This window comes from Myotis brandtii, unplaced genomic scaffold (assembly GCF_000412655.1).
Source record: "Myotis brandtii unplaced genomic scaffold, ASM41265v1 scaffold1162, whole genome shotgun sequence".
NCBI classification, from domain to species: domain Eukaryota; kingdom Metazoa; phylum Chordata; class Mammalia; order Chiroptera; family Vespertilionidae; genus Myotis; species Myotis brandtii.
The window spans coordinates 435,818-454,430 of NW_005354021.1; the positions used below are offsets into that span (position 1 = coordinate 435,818).

General features: G+C 42.4%; 1 protein-coding gene across 4 annotated transcripts in view; it reads left to right on the plus strand.

The window, feature by feature from the left end:
* Positions 1-18,613, plus strand: part of CDK15 (cyclin-dependent kinase 15) — a 93,705-nt gene that overhangs the window by 40,604 nt on the left and 34,488 nt on the right. For all 4 annotated transcript variants that reach the window (XM_014528803.1, XM_005858232.2, XM_014528809.1 and 1 more), the window contains exons 7-10: positions 1,110-1,233; positions 2,821-2,941; positions 6,895-6,988; positions 13,550-13,613. In XM_014528803.1, the coding sequence (XP_014384289.1) occupies positions 1,110-1,233; positions 2,821-2,941; positions 6,895-6,988; positions 13,550-13,613 (403 nt within the window). The remainder of the gene's footprint in view (positions 1-1,109; positions 1,234-2,820; positions 2,942-6,894; positions 6,989-13,549; positions 13,614-18,613) is intronic.

Genomic DNA, 18,613 nt, shown 5'->3' on the forward strand with positions numbered 1-18,613 from the left:
TTCGGTCAGACCAGGCTGCTCATGAACTTGGCTCCAGTGTGTCCAAGTCATTGTGAGATCAGTACAGGTCCTAGCGTCTCTGCAGTTCCTAGTTTCCAAGGTGTGGTGGGAAAGTGGATTCATCCACACAGCTCTGTGTCTGCTATTTTGCCTGCGTCCACAGGAAGCCTGGGGCTGGTCCTTTCTTTTCTAAACTGTCAGAACATGTTTGCAGTTGGCATTGGTCTTTGTAAACACTAATTGTTGGTATTTGAATTCTCAATTGCCAGGGGCGCTGGAAAATAGCAAAAGACACTTGGAAAATGGAGCATTCTTTTCCCCCTTAAACTTCTATAATGGTGGGGATCTGAAAATGTCTGGTTACTGTGCCTTATAACCACGTGCAACATTTCAAATTTGGGGACCTGAATGTATTTTTTCTGTTGTTTCCCATTCCCTCTTCTTTCTTCTCTCTGCTACTTATTCCTCAGTCTCTTTTGATTTTTTTTTTGGGGGGGGTCTAATTTCTTTTGGTCTCTCTTCCCTCTTAATCTCTACTGTATATTTCCCTCATTTTCAACTTTCAACCTAAGACTTTAAAAATAGGTTTAAAAAGATAATGGTCCCTTTCTTTCCTTTTACTATCTAAGGATACGTTTCCCAGTCTGGTCTCCTTGTGTTGTGTTTTTAAAAGGCTTTCATATCAGAGAGCTTGGGAAATGTAAGCAGTTGTAAACCTTAGAATATCATTTCCAGGTCAACTTTGATCTTACATGCCAAGTTTGTCGGTGGGAAAAAAAAATTAAATCTCTCAAATCTAAATCAATAACTAGTGTTCCAAGAGAAACTTCAAAGTTTCGCTCTAGATTTTAAGGAAGGGTAATTCCTTCAATACCAAAGACATGAGATGTCAGGGAAATCCAGAATCCCTTTGTTTAGGACATGGTCTACTTACTTGTACTTTCTTCCCGCTCTGAATAGAAAATCTCCTTTTTTCATTTCTTTTTTTTTTTTTTTTATCTCTCAAGAGACACTTTTACTATATTCTACGGATGACTGTTTTTGATTTAGAGAAGAAATCCACACATAGTGGCTCAAATCTGTTTAGATAAGGTGTTCATTCCTTCCAGCTTTTCATGTTTCAACTTTTGCGGGGCCTGGCGTACATCCACCACCAACACGTTCTTCACAGGGACCTGAAACCTCAGAACATTCTCATCAGTCACCTGGGAGAGCTCAAGCTGGCTGACTTTGGTAAGCTGCCCCTCGAGTCTCTTTCTGGGCTGTGAACAATGATGCTTTTGTGCACACGTGTTTAAAGCATCGACGAGTCCTGGCCTTTGAAAAGTTGAGGCTCAAGGAGAGTGATGCTTTGTGAGGATATCAAACTACCATATAGGAAGTGCGAGGCAAGACATGGAGAGATGGCAGCTCTCTAGGATCATATCAAGCTCCAGTCTGGTCAGATCCTAAAACTTGGGCACCCCTACTAGTCTACTGCCTTTTTTGATATAGAGACATTTATAGAGTGAACTGTACTTGGTAGGTTTCTGTAAATCTGGGTGGAGAGACAGATTCTATCAGAGTAGATTGAGGATATCCCAGAATGACAGGATCAAGCCCCAGATTGTCGAATAGACTCTTCCTGCAATGAAGGCTCTTTGTATCTATATAGGTGAGGCTTTTATTTCCACCAAAGTGATGCCGATTTCTCCTGAGTATTACTATATCTTTCCATTTTAGCACTTATCACAGTTTATAATCACACACACACACACACACACACACACACACACACTCACACTCATTTGTGTGACAATTTTGACTCCTCCACTGGACTATGGGCATTATCATGGCGGCCTGGGTCCATTTTTGCTTAATGTTGTATCCCTAGTGCCTGGCACCATAGTAAGTGCTCAGCAAATATTAGTTGAAGAGCTGGTTCCGTGGGAGCTGAGGAGCCGCTCTTCCCTGTTTGGCAGATGTCAGAGAGTTGTACTGTCGCTGCAGCACTTTATTCTGAGATAGTAGCTTTCATCCGGGTATGTACGTAAACATTTAACAGACATTCATTTATCCAAGCCCCACACAATGACTCATCTATTGAGTATTCTTCCGGCTGTAGATCTTGTGGTTCTGTGAGATCAGTGGCTGGCTGACAAAGTGCTCTCATTGTGCAGGGGAGCCCTTGAAAATGACTCATCTAAGGTCCTACCAAACTAACCAATTTGGATTAGCAACCCCCACCCTTTATCTAACTGGGGATTCCTGGGCTGCAGAAATGGAGGGCGGCCGTATTGGTTAGGAAGTGAGTTCTGTCGCTGTTACAGAGACCCAGAATTACAGAGGCAGAAACATGCTAGAAGCCTACTTACTCTCACATAACCATCTGAGCTGAGCAGTCAGAACGTGTAAGGTGGCACCCCGGTGCGTGGTGCACCCTCCTTCTGTCTGTGGCCCCCCCGTCCCCAGGGTGTTGCTCCAGGTGCATATTTCAAGATGACTGCCGCCTCCTTCTTATTACAGCCGGGAGGAGGGAGATCTGGAAGTTCGCACATCACTCCTGTTTGTATTGTGCAGGCAAGATTTAGTCACTCATTACACTTAGCTGCCAGGAAGGCCACCTCTAGCTGCAAAGTCGGCCAAACTTTGAGAAATGGACTTGATGGAGAAGTGCACAAGGGTTAAGATAGTTGAGTAGCTTTCTTAAAAGCACCCAGAGAGTGTGTGTTATTTTTAAATATTGTTTCCTCAGCCAGCTAAACCCTCCCTGGTAGAATGTGTCACTGTGGCTCTCCAGATCCCAGGTCAGTGAGTTCTGTGCTTCTCCCCTTTGGTCAGGTCTTGCTCGGGCCAAGTCCATTCCCAGCCAGACATACTCTTCAGAAGTTGTGACCCTCTGGTACCGCCCTCCTGATGCCTTGCTGGGAGCCACTGAATATTCCTCTGAACTGGACATATGGTAAGAGCTAGTGCCCCCAAAATAGGAGTCACCCTACCCTTGAGGGTTACTTTATCATCTGTACTATATTTTAAATAATAATTCTAATGATAATCACATTTGTCTACAGAAACGTAAAGTGCTTTCAAATATCTATCCCATTTGATTTTTCCAATCATTCTACAAGTTTTTACAGTTAAAGAAACTGAGACTCAGATCAGTCTTGCCCAACGCGTGAATCCTATATTCTTTCTATCATGCCTCACCTCCTAGCTCTTCTCGTCAATCCTTTGTCTTCTCTCCTTGTCCTCAGAGAAACACACACACACTCCCAACACACACACACACACACACACACACACACACACACACACTCATCTGTACATGCATGCTCACACATGTCCAAACATAGTTCAGAGCCTGGTGGCAAAAGCATAATGACCAAGAATCAGGAGACCTGATTTTTATGCCAATTCTACTTCTAATCAGTTTCTCTGGATTCTGTTATCTTGAAAAAGCCATGTATCCTCTTTATGTCTATGTTTCTCTATTTTTAAAATGAGGGTAACAAACTCTCCCCTTGAGGGGTTAAATGGGATTGTAGTTCAAGTGTAAGAACAAGATAGATGGTGTCAAGTAGAACCACATTGCTGGGGAGGCTCTTGGATTAAAGGGATGTGGTGATGAGTGTGGGCTCTCAGGCACTCCTCCTTCCTAGGGCAGTGGTGTTATGTTATCTAGACCTTATTCCTGAAATATCTCAGGCATGTGGGGGCCACAGTTAGATGTGTGGTGACCACAGTCATAGGCATCTCCTCAAAGGTAAAAAAAAATACATGGACTTCTTTCAAGACCTTAGAAGGTCATATATAAACGGTAGGCACTGTTTTTTTTTTAAAAAAATCAATAATGGATTAAAAGCATTAGACAGTATCCTAAAAGGCTAAACTAAGCTTTAGATTTCCCAAAGAATTGAGAAAGGTTGCAGAAATTTCCCCCAGTGTATCTGGAGCGTTGATTTCCTAATCCCCGGTGCCAGCACACACAGAGAAGGGTTAGGGCAGGGGGTGGAGACCATTGGATGGTATTCACCAGCTCAGTTTCTGAGTTGGCTTATCTCATAGTTGACCATTGCTAGCAACCAAAATGATTTTAAACCATTTGACAGTTTTCCATTACTTCTAGTCTTCTCCACTTACTGTTTTTAAATTATACCTTTTATAGGGTGTCCCAAAATTCATGCAAGATTTGAATTTTGCGTGAGCATTAACAACAACAACAAAAAATAAAAGCCTAATTTTACTTGGTTTATTGAATCTGATTCTAATATCTATTGCCCTTTGATTTCAATCCCTTCAATTTGATAAGCATTACCAGGTACCAATTATGGCCCAGGAGCAGGGACAATGAAGACCAATGAAGACCACAGCTTTGCGTATGTGCCAGCAAAGCCGTGGAGGCCATTTACCTGATGTGTTATTCCATACATAACCCTATGCTGTATACTTTATGAATCAATAAAAAATTTACAATTTTTAATTATAAACCTGTGTTTTCTATCAAAATTACAGTGGGGCCTTGACTTCCAAGTTTAATTCGTTCTGTGACGGAGCTCGTAACTCAAATTACTCGTATGTCAAATCTTAAAGTGAACGAGTGAGACACGTGATGCTGGGCTGATGTTGTGGCGTTCACTGTGACGTTCGCTGCGCCAACTGGTGGTGGGGTATCTGAAGCTGGCTCGTAACCCAAATTTTAGCTCGCAACTCAAAGCAAAAAATCGGCCGAGAGACGGCTTATATCTCGAAAAACTCGTTAGTCGGGACACTCGTAAGTCAAGGCCCCACTGTACTTCTTGTGTGAATTTTGGGACACCCTATATATCTGTTGCTTTAAAGATAAGAAGCAAAAAAGAATGTGGATATTTAAAGACAAGCTAATGAGAAGCTTTAAAATGACAATAGTTCTAAAAATTTGACTCAAGACACTACTGACCAGATTCTTTGTTAATCCTCACCTGAGGATACTTTTTCCATTGATTTTTTTAGAGCGAGTGGAAGGAGGGGAAGAGACAGAGAGAGAGTACATGCCCTTGACCAGAATCAAACCCAGGACCCTTCAGTCCACAGGCCAACGCTCTAACTGGCTAGAGCTAACCAGATTCTTAAGTTACATTTGTCTGATCAAAGATGTTTTAACACATATCAAGATGTCTCCTAGACATGAAAAATCATTAAAAAGTAAATATGTGGCTATTATATCCAAATTGACTTTTTAAAAATTGGGGATAAAAACAACCTGTTGTTTGAGGGGGAAGAAATCTGCTTGCAAACCTCAATCTGGTAGCTTTTATTCACATACGTACAAAAGTCTAAGAATAAGCCAGTTGATTATTTAAAATGCAAACCCAATATTAGCTCATGAAAACAGTCTATATTTCTTTAGAAATAATAAAATACAGTTAGATTTTAATTATATATATAAGAATTCTGCTTTCTCCTACCCAAGTTAAAGTAAATTAAATAGCGTGTGTCTATAGTCAGATGGAAAAAATAAAAATTTATCACATGGGATAAATACATATGAATAATATTAAAGACCATATTTAATATGAATCTTTAATAATATGATGATTTGTAATAAAATGCTTTACTTATATATCCTTTATCATGCCAGGCCAAAAAATGTCAAGCTGGTTCAAGGAGTTTGCAGAATTGTGTGTTATGGTGAAAGGGATTTGGAGCCAAAGTATTGGACCGTGGGGAGAATCTCTGTAATCTGTCCACTGAGCCATTTTTATCATCCAGAGACGATAAGAAGAAAAGTGTGCATTATTAGCAAAATAAATCATACTTCTTACTATCTCTCAACAATGACTCCCTCATTTGACTACATAGGGAAGGAAACATGTTTCACCCCATTTAACCTATTTTCAGATGCACACTCTTGCTGCACCTTAAATCAGCATGCGGCTTACAATCAGCAGCATCTGACCATAGCCATCAGCCCGGCTGCACTGTAGTTGCCATTGCACATGTGTGAACATCAAACGTGCCAGCGTCAGGACTTGCAGCATGAGTGTCAGTGACTTGGAAGAATCTTGCTGACAGAAGAGCTCCCCCCCCTTCCCTCCTCTCCCTCCCTCCTCCTCCCTCCCCCAAGAACCAAACGGTTGTGGAAAGAGAGTGAATCAGACGTGTTTAGCAACATTCTTTAAGCAGGAGTCACCTATGTAAAAAGGTGACATAGAAGTAGGCTATGTAACTGCAAGGTCAGCTTGGGAGCCCAGCACCAGTGACTGTTAGTTCTCTAATGGATTATTTTAAGACATGCTGTGTCATCAAACTCCTGATGTCGAGGGCGATACCGTGGATAAACATAGACATCAAAGAGTCTGAGTCAAATGCTGAATGTGGAAAAAAGTTTCAGGAACACCTAAACCAATGTCTTTCACTTGATGTTCCAGTTTTTGCATGTACAAGTATGACATATGATGAAATAATCTGTCTAATTAAGTGTATAGCAGCCCTTTCAATAAGTGTAAAGGCAACATTCTGAGCATGTCATAGTTTAACTCGCAGGTGTTTTGTTTCTTAATGGCACACACAATAGTGGTGCCTCTTACAATGACAGCATCTTAGGTTCAGTGGAAGAGAGCGTTCAGTTTGGAGGTTTAGAACTTTCCCCTCCTCTCATAAAATGGACAGTTAATGAGCTTGAATGAGCCAGAATGTTTGCTCCCTATACTGTGTTCCTAAATGCTGGTTGCATTCCAGTTTAACAAAAAGCTGCAGGCTGTTCTTATTTTTTGGTTGACAAAGGGACTTTTATTTTTTTGCCCAAGATTTTATAATAGCATGTGGCCTCTATTTAACTGTCCCCAAAATATTTCCTGGGAGGAGAAATGCTAGTAGTTCAGTTTTGCAGGTCTGGTTTCCTTGAAACGGTCTGTTGACTCTTATTTCTTTTGCTAGGGGTGCCGGCTGCATCTTTATTGAAATGTTCCAGGGTCAACCTTTGTTTCCTGGGGTTACCAGCATCTTTGAACAGCTGGAGAAGATCTGGGAGGTAAGAGAAGAATTCCTCTTAGGAAGAAGAAATATCTGCGTTTCAAACTTTAAATCAAATTTGCCTTTGAGACGAATGACGCAGTCCATCTGCTTTGAGATATGAAGCTCTATGTTAAGGTCATGGAGACTGTGGTATTTGCAACAGTATAAGTACCTTGGGAATGAGTGTCCAGAAACCCCTGTTGTCCTGTAACATCCCATGAATCCACCTGCACCCTATACTATAGTCTCGGTTTCTTGGGGCGATTTCTGCCATTCCTACTTAAGCACATTTCTGCCTGGCCACCCCCAGCTCGAATTCTACTATATGTCTGGCCCTGAATCTTTGTCAACTGAAGACAAGGCACTAAATTGTCATAGAACTCCAATGGAAACGAAGGCCTAGCATGTTTGTGTGAGAGAAATACTGTATTTATCATGCTCTTCCAAAACCAAATGCCTAAGATGTTAAGGTGCTTTTGCGTGTGTGGTTCCATTTCTTTTATTCTTAAGTTTATTTTTAATTATGATTTACATTCCATATTATTTTGTATTAGTTTCAGGTGTACAGCATAGTGATTAGACAATCATATACTTTATAAAGTGATTTCCCTGGTATTTCCAGTACCCACCCAGCACCATACATAGTTATTGCAATATTATTGACTACATTTCCTGTGCTGTACTTTACATCTCCATAACTCTCTTGTAGCTAGCAATTTGTAGTTCTTAATCCCTTCACCTTTGTCACCCAGTTCCCCCAAACTCCTCCCCTTTGGCAACTATCAGTCTGTTCTCTGTGTCTCTGAGTCTGTTTCAATTTTGCTTGCTCATTTAGTTTGGTCTTTAGACTCCACATACAAGTGAAATCATATGGTATTTGTGTTTCTCTGACTGATTTATGTCGCTTAGCATAATACCCTCTAGGTTCATCCATGCTGTCATAAATGGTAAGATGTTATTCTTTTATATAGCCAAGTAATATTTCATTGCATATCCACTCTCTATTGATAGACACTTGGGCTGCTTCCATATCTTTTTTAAAAATTTATCTTTATTGTTGAAAGTATTACAGATGTCCCTTTTTTCTCCCATTGACCGCTCCACCCCGCCCTCCCAGGCCTTCATCTCACTATTGTCTGTGTCTATGGGTTATGCATATATACAGATAATCTCTCCCCACCCACCACCCACCCCTGCCTTCCCTCTGAGATTCTGTTCCATTCTTCTGTGTCTCTGGATCTATTTTGCTTCCATATCTTGGCTATTGTAAATAACACTGCAGTGAACATAGGGGGGCATGTATTCTTTCAAATTAGTGTTTTGAGTTTCTTTGGATATGTACCCAGAAGTGGAATCACTGAGTCATAAGGCAGTTCCATTTTTACTTTTTTGAAGAACCTCCATGCTGTTTTTCATAGTGGCTGCACCAATCTGCAATCCCACCAATAGTGCATGAGGTTTCCCTTTTCTCCACATCCTTGCCAAAAGTTGTTTGTTGATTTTCTGATGATACCCATTCTGACAGGTGTGAGGTGATATCTCATTGTGTGTTTTTTAAATATATTTTTATTGATTTCTGAGAGGAAGGGAGAGGGAGAGAGAGAGAAACATCAATGATTAGAGAAAATCATTGATTGGCTGCCTCCTGCACGCCCCCTACTGGGGACCAAGCCCACAATCCGGGCATTTGCTCTGACCAGGAATCAAACTGTGACCGCCTGGTTCATAGGTCAACACTCAACCACTGAGCCATACTGGCCGTACTAGAAATTATCTTTAATACACACATAAAGGTGCAGAAAACTTTAGGGAACACTGGGGAAAGGGGAAAATAATTAGTTGCCAGTTCTGGAAAGTTATTGTCTCACCTCGATGAAGAAATTCTATGCCAGTCTTGTGCTAGAAATTCGTGACCCAGAAGACACTGTCTTCTGGCTAAAATTAAATGTGCTTTGAGAAATTAAGACATTTTATAGAGATTAATTACTGCCATTACAATTTTCTTTTTGATATATGGGGGCTATTATGGAGCAACATAGGAAATACTGATTTTTTTTTCTCCAAGCTCCCCTGCAAGACAGATAAATGCTATTTCTCTTCAAACAGCATCACTGGGTGAGAAAACATCGTCTAAGCTGGAGGCAGCTTAATGTAATAATAGCTTTAAAACTGTAAAGCCAGGGTTTGAATTCTAGCGACTTTTTAGCTAAACAAATGTGGGCAGGCTGTGTAGCTCCTCTGAGCTTCCGTTTGCTCATTTGTTAAATGGGGCTGCCGGTCATGACTTCCTAGCCTTCTGTCAGAATTCCATAAGGTCAGATGCATAGCAAGTTTCCTGTGCCAAAAGTGCTCAAGAAATATCTGCTGCCTTTCCCTGTCAGATAAATTATTATTGTAGAGATGTTTCAATCACCTAAGTGCGGAAAAGCCTTTCCTGATATACAGCCTCGTTGTTCCTCCGTGTGGTCTTACTTCTTGTCCACACTAGAGGAAGTACTTAGATATCACAGAACAGAAAGAATGGGCTATTTCCCAGGACCTGATGGCTCTCTAGTTATTGGTTTAAGTTTCCAGGACTGGCCTCGCTGACTGACACTGGCCATCTGAAGATGTGTTTGGTAATTCAGTAAGTGAAAGAATTTGCACTTGAACCTGGACATTAAGTACCAAAACAAACATGTCTTAACAGCAAAAACAAACATGTCTTGACAAATAGTTCCTGCCCAGAAAGCCATGTTCATGTCTACCATTGTCTTTATCACACTGCAGTCAACCAACGGGACTTTATTTTGACATTTATGACAACTCATTGCAAATTTAAAACAAGTGACCATATTAGAAATACCACTGGCCTGCAGTCAGAAGACGTGAGTTCTGAACCCAGCTCTAACTTCAAGTTATGAGGGAGAGCAATTCACATCACCGACCTCCCTGGGTTTCCAGCGTGATACATGTTACAGAGGCTCCTCAACCTATGACAGGTTACCTCCTCATAAACCCATCATAAGCTGAAAATGTCATAAATCAAACCATAGTAAGTCCGGGACCACTCGTATTTGATTTTCTGATTCCATGAAGTTGTGACTTCTTTGAACAAGAAGAATCTTGTAGCTCCCATCATTTAAAATCATAATATTCTTCTCTGTTTATCTGATTCCACCACCCACCCAGGTAGTTTTTATCGAGTTTGTCAACTTGCATAGCTCATTGTTGACTTTTGATCTGTACTGACCAAGGATACAGTTCCATAGTACCTAGCCATACTTTGTGAGCAGCAGGAGGTCAGATTCATTATGTCTCATTCCTACCTGGTCCTGCCGAAGGAGGACAATGGTTTTGTCATCATTGACATTTATCCCAGCTGTAGCTCCACACTCTGAGGGCAAAGTGGAAAAGTCACCCCAATCAGCAGTGTGTTGTCTTTCTGCTACTACATCTCAGGCGGGTTAGAAATATAAACATTACAAATAGTTCCTGAACTTACGTTTTACTAAACATGGTCTACCCAAATGAGAATAGGAAATCCATTTCCAGTCTACGAGAGTGGATGTAGGAATGGCTTCTTTGAAAGCAACGTGTCCATTCTAAATCTCCCTGTCTCTAAACACAACCTTCCTCTAGATTTATCCTGAGGTCTCACTCTTAGGAATAAAGACATTATGAGAAGTCCTGAATTTTTCTTTTATCATCTTTCTGAAGTGTGTGTGTGTGTGTGTGTGTGTGTGTGTGTGTGTGTGTGTGTGTTTTCACATCTGATGAATCCATTAATCAAAATGCCTTCAGTTTCCATTCCAACAAAGGTCGAAAACAGCCCCTGCAGCCCACTGTTTTCAAATATAGCACTCACTAGCTGCCTTTTTAGGAGCCTTTAGGGAGGGCGTAAATCAACAATTTTTGGTTTTCAGTTTCCCAGACTGAAGTGGAGATTTAGTAATTTTCTCAAGTGAAAACAAATTCAATAACTTTCAAATAGAAACTCAGCATCAAATTTCCAAATAAAGGATATTGAATTTTGTTTAAACGTTTAAAATCTCAAGCTTACAGCTTTTAATATAGTAAACATTATTGGTATCCATTTTGCTGATTTAATTAAACATAACACAAAATAACCATTCTGGTAACTTTCGCCTCAGAAAAATATGGATGTGGTCGTTATTTATTTCCCTTATTGCTTTCTCTTCATTATCTTTGCTTTCTTTTCATTGTACTTTGCCCATTAACCGAAGATGTATGGCTATCTGCGAGTCACATCCACTGGCTTACATGCACCTCTGTGCAATAAGCATCCAATGCATATGATGGTAGGTTAAAAATGAGGAATTAGCTTCCCACCCTCCTGCCCACTCTTACAAAAGTAGAAGTAGTCCCGTTGGCTTTTCACAATGGATTCAGGACCTTTAGTGCTCCTTGGGCTCAGGTGGTTGATAGGAGACGCCTGTAATCCTCCCAGTAGCTTTTCAGCTTGTTTAGGGAATGGATCAAAGAAAGAAGATTTTGCTGTGTGGTGTGATTTTTCATTCTATGAGGGAAAATAGCACTTGGGTTCGCCTCAGAAAAATATGGATGTGGTCGTTATTTATTTCCCTTATTGCTTTCTCTTCATTATCTTTGCTTTCTTTTCATTGTACTTTGCCCATTAACCAAAGACGTATGGCTATCTGTGAGTCACATCCACTGGCTTGCATGCACCTCTGTGCAATAAGCATCCAGTGCATATGATGGTAGGTTAAAAACGAGGAATTAGCTTCCCATCCTCCTGCCCACTCCTACAAAAGTAGAAGTAGTCCAGTTGGTTTTTCACAATGGATTCAGGACCTTTAGTGCCTCTTGGGCTCAGGTGGTTGATAGGAGACGCCTGTAATCCTCCCAGTAGCTTTTCAGCTTGTTTAGGGAATGGATCAAAGAAAGAAGATTTTGCTGTGTGGTGTGATTTTTCATTCTATGAGGGAAAATAGCACTTGGGTGTCTTTTGTTCGAGGACAAGCTTAACAGGCACCACAAAATGTACTTTCCTGCCAGAGTCCTGGTCAGCAAGCCGGTGGGTATTAAGGTTCTGGATTCCTCATTGATGATCATCAGCCACTTGTTGGGCAGTTGACTTCTTATTGTCTCTGTCCAGCATTTTAAAATGGATTCTGTAGCCTCTTTCTATAAAAAATGCTTCTAAGAAGAATTATATTGTAATGGTGTAATAAAAGCTATTAGTAGTTTACTAACGTTTTATAAAAACAGTGTTATTCTAGCTCCCAGATATAACTAACATTGGGCTTTTATGATTATCTTTTTTTAAAAATGATAAGGCGATACCTATAAGGAAACTCAGAAACATCACCATCCCAAATCTGAAATGTTTTGTCGTTGTATTCCCAAGGACTGTTATTTTCCCATTAATTCAAAACTAGAGCTTTAATTTGGTAAGCCAAAGTACAAAGGAGGTTTTCTTTAGTGATGTTGTTACTATTACTACCCACCAGTTAAAACCCAAATACCAGACTCCAAGCTGTTGGGCCACAGAAAACTCAAGCAAATGAGATGAATTTGGTAGAAAGGACTGGGGTTGGGCTAGGGATCAATTTTAGCCAACATTCCACTGCCTCAAGGTCAGTAATCTGAACCCTTTTAATTTGAGCGTATTGTGAACAGCTGAACGCCAGGCTGGGGCATAATGTAGGCTGTCAATGCCTCCTGTTGGATATATATATAGTTCTCTAATGTAAGGCAAAGGGACATCCCTCCTGCTTCTTTATATCCCAGCTCCCAACATAGCATCCTAATGTATGTTGGTCGTGCAAAAGATATTTAATGATGAGGATATGACTTCAAGCAAGGCTGTATGATCTGCTTCAGAACAAGTGAGTTAGTGGAGACACAAGCTCAGAACCTGTATTAGGATTCTCCAGAGAAACAAAGCCAATAGGATATCTAGAGATCTATAAGAGGAGATCTATTGTTGGAATTGGCTCATGCAGTCATGGAGGCTGAAATATGTCATTTGCAAACTGGAGACCAGAAAAGCCAGTGGTTCTGCTATAATTTAGTCCGAGGCCAAGGGCCCGAGAACTGCGGGGGCTGCCGGTGATAAATCTGAGTCTGAAGACCCGAGAGCCAGGGGCACTGATGTCTGAGGGCAGGAGAAATCAGACATCCCAGCTCAAAAAGAGAGAGATCATGTCCTTCCTCCACCTATCTGTTCCTCTTGGAGCCCTCAATGGGTTGGATGATGCTTCCCAGGTGGGTGAGGACGGGTCTCTACTCAGTCCACTGATTCAAATGCTAATCTCTTCCTGAAACATCTCACAGGCACACCCAGAAAAGATGTTTTACCAGCTATCTGGGCATCCCTTGCCTCAATCAAGTTCACCCATAAAATTGACCATTACAGGACCACAGGAATATACTAGTTTTGCCCATACAGCTACAAATAAGGAAACACAAAAGTTTCTTTCTTGGATACATCAGCTGGTGTAATGTGACCTACGTCTAATTCTTGCCTGATCTGTCCTTCATGTCTTCACACCTGCTCCATCCGCCTCACGTCTCCCCTAACTTCTCTCTGTCTTTCTTTGGCTTTGCGTAGGTGTTGGGAGTCCCTACCGAGGACACCTGGCCTGGAGTTTCCAAACTACCTAACTACAATCCAGGTAACATTTGATTTGAGCTTTGGAGTGCTCTAAGAATTAGCAGTGTGAGAGATTTAGGTACACAGAGTGTTCTATTGTTGTTAACTCAACAGGGAAGATAGGTCTAGACAAATTTTTAGGTTCTTGAATTCCCTGACTAATCCTTTTACGAGAAGGACACTGAAATAGTAGTTAAGGTTAGATTAGTTCTCAAGCTCTGTAAACCACAAGTAGCAAACTGAATGAGCATTTGAAATGACTGTTACTGTGGATTCCACATCCATTTCCAAATACACAAGTGCCAAAGGAAGCAACTACAAAGATAGTGTCATGTTTGAGCCCAGGGCTGTCATGGATTTCTATGCTTCTACAACAGAGGGGAGGTAGAAACTCATTTGGCTCATTAGGCCTTGGGCAGGAGAGCTAAGATGTGTCTAGATTGTACAAGAGTTCACCACTGGGTCATTTTCTGTCACGTATTTGGTCCTCCAAGACTAGCTCCTAGGGTGGATATGGAAGTGTTAGACGTGTTGTCCACGGGGGAGGTCTGTGAGGAATGGTCCCAAGACCATGGCAGAGGGGACAGATTAACCAGTTGTCACATCAAAGATGTAGAGACAGAAGGGTGGAGCCAAGCGGTGAGCTATAGGATGAAGGGATGTATCCGATGCTGGAGAAGCAAGAATGGCCACACGAGAGCTGGACTCCTGCTGCCAGGATGGAAGGAGAGGTAGATATGCACAGAGAAGGACAGGTTAGGGTGAATGTGGCCCAAGTCACCTTTTCTAGTCTTCATAGTCTTACGGTGCCCCATGACTAAAAACGGATTTTTTTTTTTTTCCAAACTGTTGTCACTGTGAACATTGGTATGAGCTTATCTTGCAAGGGCTTCCTGAGAGCAAGACACTGGAGAGGGATGGAAAAGGTGGTTAAAGAGAAAAACAGTGGACAATGGAGGCTAGGGATGGTTTTCTTTCTTTCTGCAGCATCTACTATTTTTGCTCAAACAGCTATCCACGGGGATCAGAGATCTTGAACTAACTAGGATTACGGAAACCTTATAGCAAGCTAAAGACAAACCATAAAGTCATTTCAGCTTTGTGTGAATGGTCGTAGGCATTGCTAAATGGCTTTAGGGTCACTCACACATAGGTTACCATTTCTAACCATTTTGCTAGTTTGGCACCTGAGAAAAATGCTGCTGTCTGGCCACAGGGCCTTGCCTTTGGTCTGAGATAGAGAGAAAAAAGAACAGGCTTCTTGCGGAGACCAGGACCCAGGCTGCGATAGGTCCTCTCTCTTGTTGCCATGGTTTCTAGGAGAGTCTGGCTTTCGTCTTTTCCGACCCTGCCCATACCTCTCTTCACCCCGCCTATACGCTCTCCTCCAGGTGAAAATGGGACCCCACCCCCACCCCCAGTTTTCTGCAATGGGTGCAAGCAGAAGTTTAGGGTCACAGATGGGTTGTAGAAAACAATTTGGATAATGTTGATACAAAGCTGCCACAGTGAGCATGTGATGTTTCCCCAAACTTCAAACATTTGGGTTTCAGGTTGGTTCAGGCAATAAACAGTTTCTCAGTACAGAAGGCCTAGTTGAGAACAACAATGATAGGAACTTGGCCAAATGCTCCCCTGCCAGATTCTGGACTAAATAAGGTAACTGGGGTTCCAATAAAACAGTGAAAAATAGGTGACATCTTTCATTTTGCTGTCGTTTCAAAGTCATGTGCAATTTTTTATTTCTGGAGAGAAATCTCCAGATTCAGCATCAATGGGGTTCAGACTTCGCATTGTTTTTCTAGGAAGCATTCAGTGTAATTCAAATGAGACCAACCATTTTAAGCACCTACTCTCTGCTGTGCTGGGTGCTGGGTCCGTTCTTGGCTGTTTAAGAGCTTGGGTTTGTATTTACTCGTCCACACCCTTTCCCCAGCTCTCCTTCTGAGGGGCAGGGTGCTCATGTGTGAGCCCTGTGTCCATGGGCTTGAGCAGTGAGTGGCTGTGGGCAGAGCTTGTGGAAGGACAAGAGTTATAGCCTTAGCCACAGCCAAGATGTAAACCCCTATCTGTACATCTTAACAGTCCAGCTTCTCTTGGGTCTGGGATCAATACCATCAATGACTCAATCATAAGGACTGTTTTAAAGGGGTCGTCCACCTCTGTGTTCCAGGAACACCCCCTCTGTGAATCGACAAGTCTCTCTGAACCCCCTTCCCTAGCAACCCCACCCCCCTCTGAGCTGCTGTTGCTGCTTCATGCCCTTGTACTCCAATGACTAAGGGACCAGAAGAGGGGATGAGAGCCAGAAAAATGTCACCGAGCAGAAGTGTGGACACCATTCTGGATGAGCTTTCCATTGTTTTCCTTTCTGTTCTAAGTTGTAGTAAGGACCCCAAACTTTGAACTCAGCTGGCACTGCAATTTTGAGGGAGCCAAAGAGCTCAGAACTTGGCAAATCCTCCAGTTTCCATCTGCGCCCACTCTGCCATTTCCCGGCCATGCCTGGACTGTGTCTAGGAAGACAACACAGTCCCTCTGTGTGTAGGTTAATACAAACAAAACCCAGCCCGCTGACGGATCTGTCTGAGCAGTTACCTGTCTTCTAGGGACACTGGTGAGCAGGGTTGCAGGTATTCTAGCCCTCAATTCAGACTGTTGTGCCTGATTAAATCGGGGTAATGGAAGAGGTGCATAATTTTAGAGACTGGTCTCTCTCTCTCTCTCTCTCTCTCTCTCTCTCTCGATTGAAGAGGTGCATAATTTTAGAGACTGGTCTTTCTCTCTCTCTCTCTCTCTTTCTTTCTTCCTTCTTTTTTCCCTTTCTTTTCCTTCCTTCTTTGCTTCCTCCCTCCCTCCCTCCTTCCCTCCCTTCCTCCCTCCCTTCCTTCCTTCCTTCCTTCCTTCCTTCCTTCCTTCCTTCCTTCCTTCCTTCCTTCCTTCCTTCCTTCCTTCCTTCCTTCCTTCCTTCCTTCCTTCCTTCCTTTCCTCCCTTCCTCCCTTCCTTCCTTCCTTCCTTCCTTCCTTCCTTCCTTCCTTCCTCCTTCCTTCCGTCCCTCTCCCCCACCCCCATTGTAAGCAAGCTGGCTGAGAACTCTGTGTCCTCTACTTCAAAGGGCCAGTTGTCTTATTTTGATGTGGGCAGATTAAGAAGTAGCCTTTGAAAAGTAGGCTTTCTTTCTTTTCTTTTTTTTCTTTTTTGTTTAATCTTTTCTCCTGGGATAGCTTTCAGAGCAATATATCCAAGTGTCAGTGAGGGGGTTCTGACGAGCGTGGATTCCCAGACTCTCAGCAGGATCATTCTCTAACAGAAATATAAAAGTGAAATATTAAAAACCCTGGAACGTGAACTCCATCTGCAGAGTAGCCAGTGTCTCGCCTGCTCACACCCTGGGAAAAAAAGATCTCCTTGAAAAAAGAGGGAGGAGAAAAAAAGTGCTTTGAGGACGAGGTTTACAGGTTTAGTAGAGCATAGTAACATCCCCTCAAAGAAGTGGGTGTTGCTCTGTGACCCCCCAAAATGCTCCTCCTTTGACTCAGCCGCCAGAACACTCACCCTCCCCTGGCAACACACCCCCTTTTCACATGCTCACCGAGGCGCCTGTGATTGGCTGAACAATGAGCTGGTCACACTTGCTAAAGGCCTGCCATCCTTCACACAATTAGCCAAGACACATTAATCAAACTGGCGGGAGCTGGGGCTGTGCTGGCCTCCTGCAGTGGGGGAAGGGGGCAGTTTTGTGATCCTTAATAAGAGTCCGCAGGAAGCAATGATAAAGGACAGCATGCTAGAGGGGATTCTCTCAGAAAGTCTAAAAAGGGGAAAACCCCAACTGATGCCGGAACTGTGAAGCGCTGGGTTTGTGGCACAGAAGACCCCAGAAGCTTAGAGCAAACTGGGTATTGGTCTTGGTTCACACCTGCTAATGCACGACAGTCGTGTGAATGGAAAGGGTGGGCCCCTGTGGACGTTTCTACAAAGTTCCCTTTCCCCCTGCCCCAAGAAAAAAAAATCAGGGGTCCCTTCCCTTTTGAGCCTCAAGTACTTTAGGCCCCCCAACTGGAACCAATAGGAGTCAAGCATAGATAAAAAGTAGAGAACTATTTAGAATCAATAAGAGAAGGTATTAACTGATAAGGAGTTTGGTTCTAAATGAAGTATTTGGAAGCCATTAAAAATAGTTAATTTTGAGATTAAAAAATAAGTTAACATTTGTGCTTTTAAAAAAAAATCCTTACCTGAGGATATGTATATTGATGGGAGAGAGAGAGAGAGAGAGAGAGAGATAAGAGAGAGAGAGAGATAAGAGAGAGAGAGATAAGAGAGAGAGAGAAAGAGAGAGAGAGAGAGAGAGAGAGAGAGAGGTGAGAGAGAAACAGTGACTCCAGTATGTGCTCTGACCGGAATCCAACCTGCCGCCTCCGGTATGACGCGCCAACCAGCTAAGCTGTACCAGCCAGGGCCACATTCGTGTGTTTCATCTTCTGGCTTTTCTTTTCCAAATTTCCTCTACATGGATTTTTCCAATGGCAATCTAGAGCTCAGAAGATCGGACCTTAGAGACGGGTTTGCCACGGAATTGTGTAAGGCTTTTAAAAAGACTCAACTAAATATTTAGACATTTCTCAGCTAAAGTAAACAGAGGCCTCACTCCCCTGGAGGTTGCCAGTCGCCATCTCATTAGATGCAGAGATCCTGTGATAAAGAGAAACTTTTTTCCTGCCACATGATTGCAGCCCAGTTGTGGTTTTTAATGTGTCATTGATTGTTTCATCCAGCTTCTTTTGCTCCACTCAGAGGGTCTGCCGTGGCTCTGTTTGCTTCCTTAAACACGGTTCCTGAAAGCACTCATGCTGTGTGAGCGCAAATCCCAGCATTAATGTACTGCTGGGTTCATTTCACCACGCTCAAAAGCGCCGAGTTTAAATCCCTCTCAATTCCATCTGGGGCACCAGAAGACTTTATCCTTCTTCACTAATGGCTCCAAGTTTACATCTAGATCCTGGGGTCAAGGACAGGAG